Below are 13,644 nucleotides of genomic sequence, written 5' to 3' on the forward strand. Positions count from 1 at the left end.
AATTGCTCACGGGTTGGTTGATTTCACTATTCATTTAGGGCCTTATTATAGGTGTCTTTTATTATCATATACACATAGGGAGCTCAATGATGGTGTGGTGGTGGAGGCTTCCCGCCTCAGCCCGGAAGTGAAGCATCGGAGCTTCTGCTCCCATTGCTGATGGTTCACACTGAGAGCTCCCTTTACCTCTTGAGTGGAGTTGTTTTAGGCTAGTTGTAGCTTATTCTGAGCGTCCCCCATTCAAACCCTGTTGTGACTGGTTGTGCTTCTTTGTTGTTTCTATATTAGGATTTTTTGGCACATTATTGAGTGTAGTGTTGTTTGTTTGAGAATATAAGCCTAGCAGCAACATTCTAGATGGTCTGTAATTTTTTGTGTACAGTTACTGTACAACCTACATAAAAAAACATTACAGTAATCTAGTTGAGATAATGCAAATCATTTTACAAAACATACTCTTCTGGGATTATTAAATCATATTAGACAGATACTGGCCAGCAATCGTGACATCGTTCTATTCTCTTTAGTTTCAAGTTTATTAGGTTTTAATATACCGACCATCAAATAAATAGACAGGTCAGTGGCCTTCAACCTGGTGGATCATGACATACTGCTTCAATGCTTAATAATAAATCAACTCATGAAGCACTCTTGTCGAGTGGAGCACGTTACTTTGGATACTCGACAAGAGTGCTTCATGTGTTGATTTATTATGCAAAGTTCATTACGCTGTTGCATCGATAAATACCAACTGTTAAATTACAAAGTGTGGAGTATCATTCAAAAGACTCCTGATGCAGGCTATTTGAGCCGAAACATGTACCGTATTTCTCCAACGATAGGCTGCGGCTTATACATTGATTTTACAAACATGAGTATTGGGTGCAGCATGCATAAATGGGATGGCCTCTCTAAAGACATGAAAACTCATTCGCTTTTTAAATCAACTCCCCGTACCTTTTTAAATCATCCTCGCTGGACGGCTGCCACCTCCAATCTCATGGCCAGGGGCGCAGGGCAAGAGCTAGCTTTTTCCACTCCAGCCTGTCCCCGTGTCACTTCCTGAATGGCTGCTGTCAGTTCTTGCGAGTCCTGCTCTGCGCCGCTGGCTGCGAGATTGGAGGAGGCAGCCGTCCAGCGAGGATGATTTAAAAAGGTACCAGTACATTCGCTGTTAACTAAGTTGGTGGCAGAAACTTTTAAACTAAGCAGTATACCGTATTTTACTTCATTAACTCCGCAGCTAACAACATGGGGTGGCTTATCTTACAGGTTTGAAAATAGCAAACCCATCTTCCTGGTACATCTCCGCTGTTTGGCTATTTGTTGTGCTAAAACATTCACCAAAATTAGTCCTCTAGTTCCGATCAATTATTTTCTTCAGGAACAGTCTGTAACAGAGCAAATAACGAACCTGGACTTCAGCCACCACTTCCTGCTCATCGGCCTCAGCAAGGGACTTCACATCACTCTTACTGATCACATTACTGAAATCTGAAACCATTAAGAAGAAAAGAATAGGATTAGGTCTCTAACAACATGCTGAGAATTAAAAAAAGAAAACAACAAACAAATCTCGATGCAAGTATTTGATGGCATCTTCCTGAAACAGGCCTTCCCTATGGAGCCCGAGTTCAAATCCCACTGCTGCTCCTTGTGACAACCTTCACCCTCTACTGCCTCAAGTACAAACTTAAATTGTGAGCTCTCTGGAGACAGGAACATACCTAGTGTATCTGAATGTAACTCATCCTGAGCTACTACTGAGAAAAGCAGGAGCTAAATCCCTTGCCTAGTAAGTAATCTCTACTAGAAACAATATTTTCTCTATCTTCTGATGTCATTTTCTAATGAAAGTGATAAATGAAAGATCATTAATAGTGTGTACTCAGAGAATAATTTTCTAACAGTGTGCCCATTAAAAGTGAATTTTAAAAGCATCTATTTTAATCCTAGTTTTCTAACTAACTGGCTAAAAATGTCCCTTGATTTCATCCTGGTATACAGACATCCAAACAGTCTGCCATACTGGCAGGCAGAAGATGACATTGCAGAGATAAAGAGAGACCAGGACAATAAACCCTGGCTATCACTGTCTCTATCTACGATTTTTGCCTTCAAAGAAAACACTGTATAGAAGGCAGGAGATGAAGGTGGTGAGGGGAGGTGTAGTGGAACTTACTACTACTGGGTTTTCCCTTTAGCTTGCTATTTACCATCTATGGAAGGACTTTAAAGCATTTATTATGAGGGACAAGGCAGCAAAATCCTGGTAGAGGCCACTGTCAGCAAAGGCCTATGGGACATTACATCAATCTGACCCTAAAAGCTCCTGCACAGAATCCACACACATTAAGTATCCAATACTTAATGTATCAAGAAGGCATGCTACTTGAATGGGACAAAGAAGCTAAACAGACTAATTCCATCTGCAGTTCCTGTAGGTGTCACACTTTCCTTATCGATTAAGCTTACCATTGTTTCAAACAGTTTCCAAATTATGAACAGAAAGATGCTGGGAAATACAACAATAGATTCTGTTTTTAGACTAAGATTCCAACCTATAAAAGCTTCCTCTCTTGACCACCCTTCTCTCTGGATGCTCTGAACCCTCTTGCCTGCTTTTTCCAGCCCCTTCTTTCTATCTTCAGCTTTACAAATTTTCCCTCTCTCTCTTTTCTCTGGCTTCCTCCTCCCTTGCTGAATTCTCTCTTTCTGCCTATTAACACCTAGACACCCATCATTCAGACCTAAGACAGACACACATTCATGCAGGTAAACTGTCCTTTTCTTCTTATTTATACACATAGAAGCAGTCTCTAAATCTACTCTGTTTTGTAAAGCCAATTTCTATCTCTATATTAGAATATTTTCTGTACTTTAGTACCAAGCATATATATGATATATCTTTCTTGTAAGCATTGCATCTGTTATATTAAGCCTATTTTTGCACAATATAGTCTTTATGCAACCACTGTTGGCTATCGTTATTGATTTCACTTCCTGTTGAACCTCCTAGGGTACTGAACCCAGGACCTATGTCTATATATTGTAATCCCTAAGCTGCTCCAATATGGCGTTTTCTAAAACCTTACCTGCTATAGGCAGCACAGAAATTGGTCTATAATCCGAGGCAGTGCCGGGTCCAAAGACAAATTCTTCAACAAAAGTTTAATTATGGCCAATGTAAACAAAGCCAGAACTACTCCCAAAGTAAGGGATGCATTAACAACTGCATTGCTGGAGCCACCGAATATGCAAATTATCTAACAATACCAGCAGACCATGGATCTGTCACAGACTTTGTCAGGGCCCACAATCAAATACTGTAATAAGACATCACTTCCAAAATCATTCAACAGCTGAACTGGCCTTTATTTGATCTACTTTCTCATCCATCTATTCTCTACCCCCTTGTGATGACATCATCAACTGTGTTCCTGTTCTTGCATTCCTTTGATGTGCAGGATTGGCAGGACATGGACCTTGGGGCAAGCATATTAGAAGCAGGTATCCCATATATGGTAAGACAGATCCGGATTAGCTGGTGCTAGCTTTGATGGCAACCCCGCAGTGGAGGCGATGCTGGATGGACTTCCAGGGTCTGTATCCTGTATATGGCAAGACAGAATGGGCTAGAGTTAGCTTTGATGGCAATTCCAGCAGTAGGGCAGTGTAGCCCATGTCAGATGGTCTTCTACGGTCTGTAGCCCATATGTGGGAAATCAGATCAGGAAGGGCTGGAGTAGGTTTTGACATCACATTGGTAGCCGAGGAAGTAGGACCAGTGCAGCCAGATTTTTCTTCACCAGTCTGAGCCTTGAAAATGGCAAGGATGGATCAGGAGCAAGTAATGTTGGAGTTCTTGCATATATTGGGGAAGGCGAAGGCATCTTATAGTAGAACTTAGCAAATAAAATGTAATATACTGGATTGTTGGGTCAACATTGCCTTGCTAATGGGCGTGACTGTTGGGCAGACTAGATGGATCACGCAGGTCTTTATCTGCCATCATTTACTATGTTAGAATTATCTAGGTCTCTCCCTCAGTTGGTTCTGCTTTGTACCTACCCAAGCTGGAGATGTTAAGTGCTAGAGGGAATTAGTCTTGCTAGTCTCTGGTAATGTAGAGCTATTGTAGTTTTATGCCGCTTGATGGTTCAGTTCTTAGTTGTACCTTTGTCCTCATCTTTCTGTAAATAAAGGATTTTACCTTATCCAAAACAAGTTATTTTGCCTCTCTCATTTGCATTCTATCAGAAGACAGATTAACATACAAGGTCCCTGATCAGTTTCCTCTGGTATCCACTTTTCCCCTGCCTAATCTCAAAGCCTTAAAATAATCTCAGTAGCCAGTAGTATAAGTACAGTCTGGATTCAAGAAAAGGGTCAAATATACTATTTTTCTGTGGTTACAATCAAAGCAGTTTCTTAGATTTCCTGTACAGCCTGCCAAACAGCTTTGGGATTACTAATTGGCTCAGACCCACCACAATCTTACACCCTGCGGTTCCAATAATTTGCCACCCAACATATTGGCTGATGGCCCAGAAATACATGTTTCAAGGCCTCTTTGCTCTAATATGCTGGAGCTCGAGAATTTGAGAGTGGGCATCTGCTTCATTGTAACGGCAAAGTGCTTATGGTGCCTTAAATTTATATTTTTTACTATTATAAAAAGTGACTTTCGGAAGAGTTGGTGAAGACAGAGTAAGTGACTGTCACAGTGCTAACAGACGCATTCCATGGGGTTGTTTTTTGCCTATTTATTAGGCATTCAGAGTGATGCAAAGTTTATAGTACCAAACAATGAGAGCAAGCCAGATGACAAGAGAAGGCCTACTTACAGAGAAAATAAACACTGTATTTCGGTTTCCTCAGTTCTTGAATGAGGTAATCCACGTTTTCCTACACCAAAGCCAGAAAAGAAGCAACATTAAGGTCACTTGGTAATGGCACAGTGACTCTCAAAGGCTGTCTTCAGGAATTAAGCAACCTGAAGGAATCATGTTCAAGAGAGAAGGGGGAGGTTTTAGTGGATGTTGTAAACTAACTCAAGAATATTCAGAGATCAAATTTATGTTAAAAACCTGTAGTACAGTTAGAGCTGTAAAGGACACACTTGGCCAGGGAATGCCTAAGAATCCATGAATTTCAATCTTGCCCCTCCATCAATTATTCCCCTAAAAGTGGGTGATAAGACTATCTGCTTAGCTCCAAGTCCTCTTAGGGGAGATAAGGCTATGTCAAAATCTACAACTAGAATTCACCCCCCGAGCTGCCTGTTGGGAATGTGTGGCGCAGGGGTTAGAGCTACAGCCTTAGCACCCTGAGGTTGTGGGTTCAAATCCCTCGCTGCTCCTTGTGACCCTGGGCAAGTCACTTAATCCCTTCATTGCCCCAGATACACTAGATAGAGTTTGAGTACCTGAATGTAAACCACTTAGGATATAAGTGGTATATTAAATAAATAAATAAAATATTTAATCATGATTAACGTGGAAGGCAGAAGGCTGGCTTTTCCATACCCAGAGTATAAGCCCTCGGGTGAGTAAATCACTGAATACTTTTACATGGATGGGAAAAGGCAGCAATGTCTGGAAAGCAGTATATACTAATGCTCAAAGTATGGGGAACAAGATTCTGGATCTAGAAGCTGTGATGGAAGAAGAGGAGTTGGATATAGTGGCAATCACAGAGTCGTGGTTCATGGAGAACCACGACTGTGATGTAGTTATACCGGGCTATAATCTGTTTAGGAAAGACAGGGTAGGAAGAAAAGGAGGAGGAGTAGCGTTATATGTTAAATATCATATTAAAGCCATACAATTGCAGGATCTGCAGGGCAAGAAAGAGGCACTGTGGATCTATTTGGAAAGAGGGATAGGCACGTGGGATCTCTTAGAGAGAGAGAGGAAGAGATAATGGTTACTCCGGATGGGCAGACTGGATGGGCCATTTGGCCTTTAACTGCTTGTTTCTGGCTCTGGCAGAGTCAGGAATAAGCTGCCCCTCGCTCCCCACAAAGCGTTTGGTCTCACCTCATTCCACAGAGCTGCATCCCCAGCGTTACATAGCCAAGCATCTGTGCATGCTCAGGGCTAGCTGGCTGGCTTCCATTCTCTCCAAAACAGGAAGTTCTCTAGGCTGACCTTGAGCATGCTTTGGGCGGTCCATGAGATGCTGGTGATGCAGCTCACAGAGTCACTACTCTGTGGCTGCCTTAATGCTGTTCCTGTAGCTTTTCTCCACTCTGGGCTACCCAGCATGGAAGACTCAACTTGGGAAAGCCCCGCTGCATTTTGTTTCCCTGCTCCACTCTTGCTAACAGGTGAACACTTTTTTTAGGGGGGATGGGGGTGTTTACTACAGTGGAAGAGAGAGGGCAAATGTAGATGAAAGGGGGAGAGAATACAGATTAGGAGAGGGCATACTGTTGCATACTGAATGTATTAGGTGACATATTTCTCATAGGGGATTGATGAATGAAGGGAGATGATGCCACAGAGGGAAGGGGTGAAGAAGAAAGGGAATGTTAGACCGGAAGCAGAGAGGCGGGATGAGACAGAGAGGGGCAGGGCACCTTTTAATCTAGTGATTTATCACAATTAATATTATCTTCCTGCAGCCCTACAGAAAAGGTATTCTTTTTAACTCTATATGAACTAGTACAAAGAAAAAGTTTAAAAAGGTTTAAAGATTATTAATGACGCCAATATTCTCCAATTCATACAACAGAACATCATGATCAACAAGATCAAACACACTTGAAAGGTCAAATTTTAACATAAGGGGCCTATAACTTTTATCTAATACTGACCCAATATCTGTCTCTGTACCATGACAGGCTCGAAACCCCAATTGGGATGAGTGCAAAATATTGGGTGTAAACAAATAGTTATTTAATTGAGCACAAACTATACCCTCCAAATGTTTACATGGGGTGTTAACTGTCTGAAAATTGCCCTCTCGATGTGGTGAAAAGTGGGCCACAAACACACATTCTGGGGGACACATTTAGCTTGTGCAAGAGGAAAATTGTGTGCGTAGATGGCACTTCCAAATCTGTGCAGAAAAAAGCAGGTGCAAATGTTTCAAAGGTAAAGTATGCATGTAATTTTGGTTAAAAGCCCACAGGCAAAACTATGTATTGTTGAACTGGCAACCTTGATATTTTTCTAAGATTATGTCTGTGCTTCTCAGACCCTCTACAGGAGGCAAACCTAGCTAGAAAGGTTTTCAGGATCACCACAATGAATATGCAAAAGAGAAATTACTATATATCAAAGATCAACTGTATGCAAATTTCTCTCATGTATATTCATTGTGGTGAGCCTGACTAGCTAGATGTGCCTCCAGGAGAGAGCTGAGAAGCATTAAATTAGGTGATTTATAAATATGTGAGATTTTCAACCCAAGATCTACAGCAGTGGTTCCCAAACCTGTCCTGGGGGACCCCCAGCCAGTCAGGTTTTCAAGATATCCCTAATGAATATGCATGAGAGAGATTTGCATACCTGTCACTTCCATTATATGCAAATCTCTCTCATGCATATTCATTAGGGATGTCTTGAAAACCTGACTGGCTGGGGGGTCCCCCAGGACAGGTTTGGGAACCACTGATCTACAGTTTGAAAATTTGACCCCCTAAATTATGAAATGCCCTTTTCCTGAAGGTATAAGATCTGTACAATTCCAAAAGATTAATGCTAGTAGGAAAGAGTTTAAAAAAAGATCTCTAACTTTTGATATAGACAAGTAGTGCAAATATATCAAGCACACAGTGTACAAAAATCTCAAAGCAACCAAACATTTTCTATTTGCATTCATCATAACATACAGTCCATAAAAACCTGCCTCATATCCGATCATATCTGGCAGAAACACAATTTTTCTAACCAGGCGATACGTTAGCCTTTAGCACACACTAAATCGACCAGTGCGCCTTAGTAAAAGGACCCCTACGTTAGCAATATCTTTTGAGTATGGTTATAAAACTACAAAAAGGTGGTTTACAAGTCCCAATCCCTCTCCTTTGCAAAGGATACCTTTGTGGGTCTCAGGAAACATATGGCTTTCAGATGCTTCATGGTCTCTCGGTTCAAGGAATCAATGCGCTCAAAGAGGTACACTTCCTTCTGTAGGATTTCGGACTGCGTATACACCATACTCACTATACTTGTCTGAAACAAAGTTAGTAAATACATCATGACAAAATTAAAACACAAGCTTGGTTAGAAAATAAGAAACACCCAAACACAAATTACAGCCTTGACTGGGTCCTGAGAAGAATAACTGAATATCAACAAAATAGCTACAATTTTTAACCCTTGTCCATTTAAAATTAAAAATCTACAGTATCATTTTTTGTTAGAACAGACATTTTTATACAAAGATTGGAAATAGTTGTATGACCCAAAATGTAAAAGAGCTGAAAGAAATTTAGCATGTACAGCCCTACTAAAAATAAAGTCACAAGCCCTACTAAGAATAAAATCGGGTGACTTTATTTTTATAATCATCTTTCCTTCCCCTCTGCTCCATGGGCACCATCTCCTGCCATCTTCCATCTCTTCATGAGCACCATCTCCTCCTGGCTACCCGCCCGAAGCTCCAGTCCACATTCAACAGATTAGTCCATCCCAAAAAATTTTTAATCAAATTGAGAGGTTTTGAGGCAGAAATCAAACTTAGAAGATCATTTAAAATCCAAGATGGCCAACATCGGCGAATTTGCACCAAAAATGGCAAAAATGACACAAACCTGAAAATATAAAATAGCGATTTGGGGTCTGAGAAGATGGAAGACCTGAATCCTACCCTCAGAAACTATAAAAAAACAAGTTTTTCATGGTTTAGGAAGCCACCCCTCAAGTTCCCATAGGAAATAATGGAGGGATACTCACTCCAGATGCATACAGCCTGCGCTTGAATCCCGTGACAAGGTCACGGGCAAGCAAACTCCCTGAGTAAGGGACCCTGAGTTTAGGAATGGTGGCACACACCAGGCTAACTCCAAAGATAAACCAGAGTCAGGTCAGGCTGGATGGATGGAAAGAGAGAGAGAGGTCAGGCGCTGGATGGAAAGGGAGGGAGAGAGAGAGGTCAAGCGCTGGATGGAAAAGGAGAGGGGGGAGCCTAACTACAATAGTATGTGGTTGGAAGGTGGGCATGGAGCATGGGCAGGACTATAATTTATGTGCCTGGATAAGGGCATCATACTGGCAGTGAGAGGAGGGGGAACCAATTCAACATAAGCAGCTATAAGATTTGGGCAGGGTGAACTACTTCTCCATGTGCCTGCTCCTAAAGGATTTTTTTTTGTTTTTTTACCTATTATGCTAGTTCTCTATAAAGGAAATAGGCACCTGCTTTCCTTAATAAAATACGCACACCATTATATACTTGCCCTCTTATTGTCAGACCAGGACAGCAGTGGGAGGAAAAAGTACCAAAGCAAACACAGCAAAGGTAAAACAAGGAAAAGACATCCTTCAGTGTGAAGAGGGGGGACTTGGTGGATGGGTTCCTACAGCTACGCCTGTTTTTTTCCCAATGAGTTCACATGGTGCTCCAGAAATTTCAGTTTATTTAGAACTTAATATACCGTGCTGGAGGAAAACCTATCCTTTCCTTTGGAAGAAGAATCACTATGGTTTAGTACTGTACACGCAGTGTTTACTCATCCACAGAGCAGCAAAGAATAAGCAAGCAGGTGACATTTTCTAATTGAGATTTGCCAGGCTAAGGCCCCAGCTTTTTTCCCCTTTGCATTCTGCTGTACGAGGATCTGGTTCAGCAGGAATTGGGTCAAACACGGACCTCATGGATCTTAACCGCGCACCCTTAAAAATCTTCTTACCTCGGAGGTGAGTGAGGTCCATGGGAGATAGACGGTGAAACAGCTGCTTTATGTAACTTGATGTTGAGCAGTGCCAAGTAACAGGTATTTGGATATGCAGATCTCCCCATAAGAGCCATAGGAAACACAAGATGTTCCTGAGCAATGGGTTAAAATGAGAGGATATCTGTGGGGTCCACGTTTTACTCCCTCCCAATCACAAAGAAAAGAAATCTGCAAGTGTACAAGTTAAAGTGTGAACCCCACAGAACTATTTATTCAATTTTCTATACCATTCTCCCCAGGGAGCTCAGAATGGTTTACATGAATTTATTCAGGCATGTAAGCATTTTTCCCTAAAAGTGGTGTGGGGTCCTCAGGGATCCTCGTTTTTTAACTCCAACAGACCTCATGGATTTCACTCACTCTACGGATCCTCGTTTTAACTCTTGCAGTCCTCACAGATCCTGCTGGAGGGTAAGATGAGGATACATGGGGTGAGCAGGATCCGTGAGGTCTGTGGGAGTTCAAACCCCATGCCACGGCTGCTTTCTTTTTAAGTCGTGTGGTAGACATCTGTGAGGCCCGTGGAAGCCTTGTTTACAGGTCTGTCAGAGATAAACTGAAATTACAAACCACAGCGGCCAAACCTGAGGTAAGGAGATTTTTAAAGGTGTGTGGTTAAGTCCCCATTCAGCGTTTAAGAGCACTCTTTAGAATTCTAGTCTCAGTGATGGACAGCAGTGGATAGAGCAGCAAGCTAATAATTAGAGAATGACATGGGGAGACATTTTTCCCCGTCCCCATGAGTTCTTATCCTGCACCTGCCCCATTCCTGCAAGCTCCGTCCTCATCTGCACAAGCCTCAAACTCTTTCAAATCATAAGCAGCAACATTCTAGAGCTCAGATTGTGATGTCATAATGCCTCATTCCACCAATGCCTAAGCTCCGTCCTCATAAGTAGCAACATTCTAGGGCTCAGATTGTGATGTCATAATGCCTCATTCCACCAATGCCTAAGCTCCGTCCTCATAAGTAGCAACATTCTAGGGCTCAGATTGTGATGTCATAATGCCTCAATCCACCAATGCCTAAGCTCCGTCCTCATAAGTAGCAACATTCTAGGGCTCAGATTGTGATGTCATAATGCCTCATTCCACCAATGCCTAAGCTCCGTCCTCATAAGTAGCAACATTCTAGGGCTCAGATTGTGATGTCATAATGCCTCATTCCACCCACCAATGCCTAAGCTCCGTCCTCATAAGTAGCAACATTCTAGGGCTCAGATTGTGATGTCATAATGCCTCATTCCACCGATGCCTAAGCTCCGTCCTCATAAGTAGCAACATTCTAGGGCTCAGATTGTGATGTCATAATGCCTCATTCCACCGATGCCTAAGCTCCGTCCTCATAAGTAGCAACATTTTAGGGCTCAGATTGTGATGTCATAATGCCTCATTCCACCAATGCCTAAGCTCCGTCCTCATAAGTAGCAACATTCTAGGGCTCAGATTGTGATGTCATAATGCTTCATTCCACCGATGCCTAAGCTCCGTCCTCATAAGTAGCAACATTTTAGGGCTCAGATTGTGATGTCATAATGCTTCATTCCACCGATGCCTAAGCTCCGTCCTCATAAGTAGCAACATTCTAGGGCTCAGATTGTGATGTCATAATGCCTCATTCCACCGATGCCTAAGCTCCGTCCTCATAAGTAGCAACATTTTAGGGCTCAGATTGTGATGTCATAATGCCTCATTCCACCAATGCCTAAGCTCCGTCCTCATAAGTAGCAACATTCTAGGGCTCAGATTGTGATGTCATAATGCTTCATTCCACCGATGCCTAAGCTCCGTCCTCATAAGTAGCAACATTCTAGGGCTCAGATTGTGATGTCATAATGCCTCATTCCACCGATGCCTAAGCTCCGTCCTCATAAGTAGCAACATTTTAGGGCTCAGATTGTGATGTCATAATGCCTCATTCCACCAATGCCTAAGCTCCGTCCTCATAAGTAGCAACATTCTAGGGCTCAGATTGTGATGTCATAATGCTTCATTCCACCAATGCCTAAGCTCCGTCCTCATAAGTAGCAACATTCTAGGGCTCAGATTGTGATGTCATAATGCCTCATTCCACCAATGCCTAAGCTCCGTCCTCATAAGTAGCAACATTCTAGGGCTCAGATTGTGATGTCATAATGCCTCATTCCACCAATGCCTGAGCTCCGTCCTCATAAGTAGCAACATTCTAGGGCTCAGATTGTGATGTCATAATGCCTCAGATGCCTGGGCTCCATCCTCATCCGCCCAAGCTTCAAACCCTTTCAAATCCTAAGCACTGGAGGCTTGTGCAGTTAAAGCAGAGCTTACAGGGAGGGGACTGTCCCCGTGCCATTGTCCTAGAAGGGTTCAAATCCTCCACTATCTGCATTGAACTTTTGCGCAGCCACCCACCGTCTCTTTGTCCATCAGGAGCACCTTCATGCCCGGCCCGCTGTCCTCGATCATCTTGGCCACGTACTGTTTCACCGCCAGCACCACGTTCATCGCGAGTTTCTTCCCAGGCGACTGGACTAGGCCACAGGGGAAGAGCAGAGGCTCCGAATGATTTCAATCAACTTCTGGCCAGGAAAATAACTGCAAGCAGCCGTCCCTCATCCCCACGAGCCGGTAGAGGGATTTCGGCGAAGGAAGGAGGAAGCAGCAGCAAAACAAGACTCCATTTCCCAGACTCTTTCCGTCCGGGCGCGCGCGCGCTGCCTGCCGGGAAATGGAGTCGGCGGGGCGGGAGAGCGCGCGCTGGCCTAGTTGGTTTATGGCGCGCAGAATTCGCTCCGTTCACAGAGGGGAAGAGCGGAATCTCCGAATTTTTTAAATCGGGAAAATAACTCGAAGCAGCCGTCCTTCGCGAAACCACGAGCCGGGAGGAAGCGGCAAAAACAAAGACTCCATTTCCCAGACTTCTTTCCGTCCGGGCGCGCGCGCCGCCTGCCGGGAGATGGAGTCGGCGGGCGGGAGAGAGCGCGCGCGCCTAGCGAGGTGGTTCTTTTTTTTGACTTTGGTTTCCGTTGGGCGCGCAGAATTCGCTCGCTTCGATTCGGAGGGAGGGTGGCGGCGCCTCTGGGTCTGGTAAGGCCGGACTTTTCCTTCCTAAATGGACGTTTGAGAGAAGCTGTAGTTGGGTTCAATGAAGTCAGGCCTGCAGGGAAGAAGTTTCAAGTTGATTAAAACATTTTGATATAAACGCAATATCAAATATTTTCAATAATTTTTTTTTTTTTTTTTTTGGGGGGGGGACACAATGTAAAACAATTTAAACAGTCAAACCATCAATGTACACAATTAATAAGTGATACATAAGGAAAAAGGGTCGAACTACAATTATTAAAGAAAGTAAGAGAACATTTAAGGAAAAACAACGTCAGGAGGGTAATTAAAAATGTTTTACAAATAAAACAAGGTCTAAAAATGAAAGGGAGAAGTTGTGAACTATATATAGATCTGGCTAGATATAAATATTTGAACCTGAAATTGTTGATAAAAGAGTTAGCCTGTTTATGACTTGAATGCAGGTAAATCTCCCCATACAAATAGTCTTTCCCTACATGAAATACAATATATTCTAAGTGTATTTGTAAAAAAAAATGTGCTGAGGTGAATCTTCACACATGAAAGCAAAACCACTGTGGAGAAGATGTCCAGGACGAAGATACAGTCCTAAAATCCACATAATAAAATGCCTAAGACCCAGGGCAGGATTAACCAATAGGCCAAGTAGGCACGTGCCTAGGGCCCGAAAT

At 42.9% G+C, this 13,644-nt stretch overlaps 2 protein-coding genes across 8 annotated transcripts in view; one reads left to right on the forward strand and one right to left on the reverse strand.

The window, feature by feature from the left end:
* VPS45 (vacuolar protein sorting 45 homolog) overlaps nt 1–12,543 on the reverse strand; it is a 48,881-nt gene extending 36,338 nt beyond the window's left edge. Inside the window, exons 1-4 of the mRNA XM_033923482.1 lie at nt 12,299–12,543; nt 8,049–8,183; nt 4,848–4,908; nt 1,415–1,494 (exon numbers count right to left, since the gene is read on the reverse strand). Of these exons, the coding sequence (XP_033779373.1) occupies nt 1,415–1,494; nt 4,848–4,908; nt 8,049–8,183; nt 12,299–12,391 (369 nt within the window). The 5' untranslated portion in view covers nt 12,392–12,543. The remainder of the gene's footprint in view (nt 1–1,414; nt 1,495–4,847; nt 4,909–8,048; nt 8,184–12,298) is intronic.
* A 49-nt stretch (nt 12,544–12,592) lies between these two features.
* Nucleotides 12,593–13,644, forward strand: part of LOC117349855 — a 39,470-nt gene continuing 38,418 nt past the window's right edge. For 6 of the 7 annotated variants that reach the window (XR_004537197.1, XR_004537195.1, XM_033923483.1 and 3 more), the window contains exon 1: nt 12,835–12,973. The gene's annotated coding sequence lies outside the window, so the exon portion shown is untranslated. Of the gene's footprint in view, nt 12,974–13,644 lie in introns of all 7 variants that reach the window. The other variant, XR_004537196.1, reaches the window with a different exon arrangement.

This window comes from Geotrypetes seraphini, chromosome 16, assembly GCF_902459505.1.
Source record: "Geotrypetes seraphini chromosome 16, aGeoSer1.1, whole genome shotgun sequence".
NCBI lineage: Eukaryota > Metazoa > Chordata > Amphibia > Gymnophiona > Dermophiidae > Geotrypetes > Geotrypetes seraphini.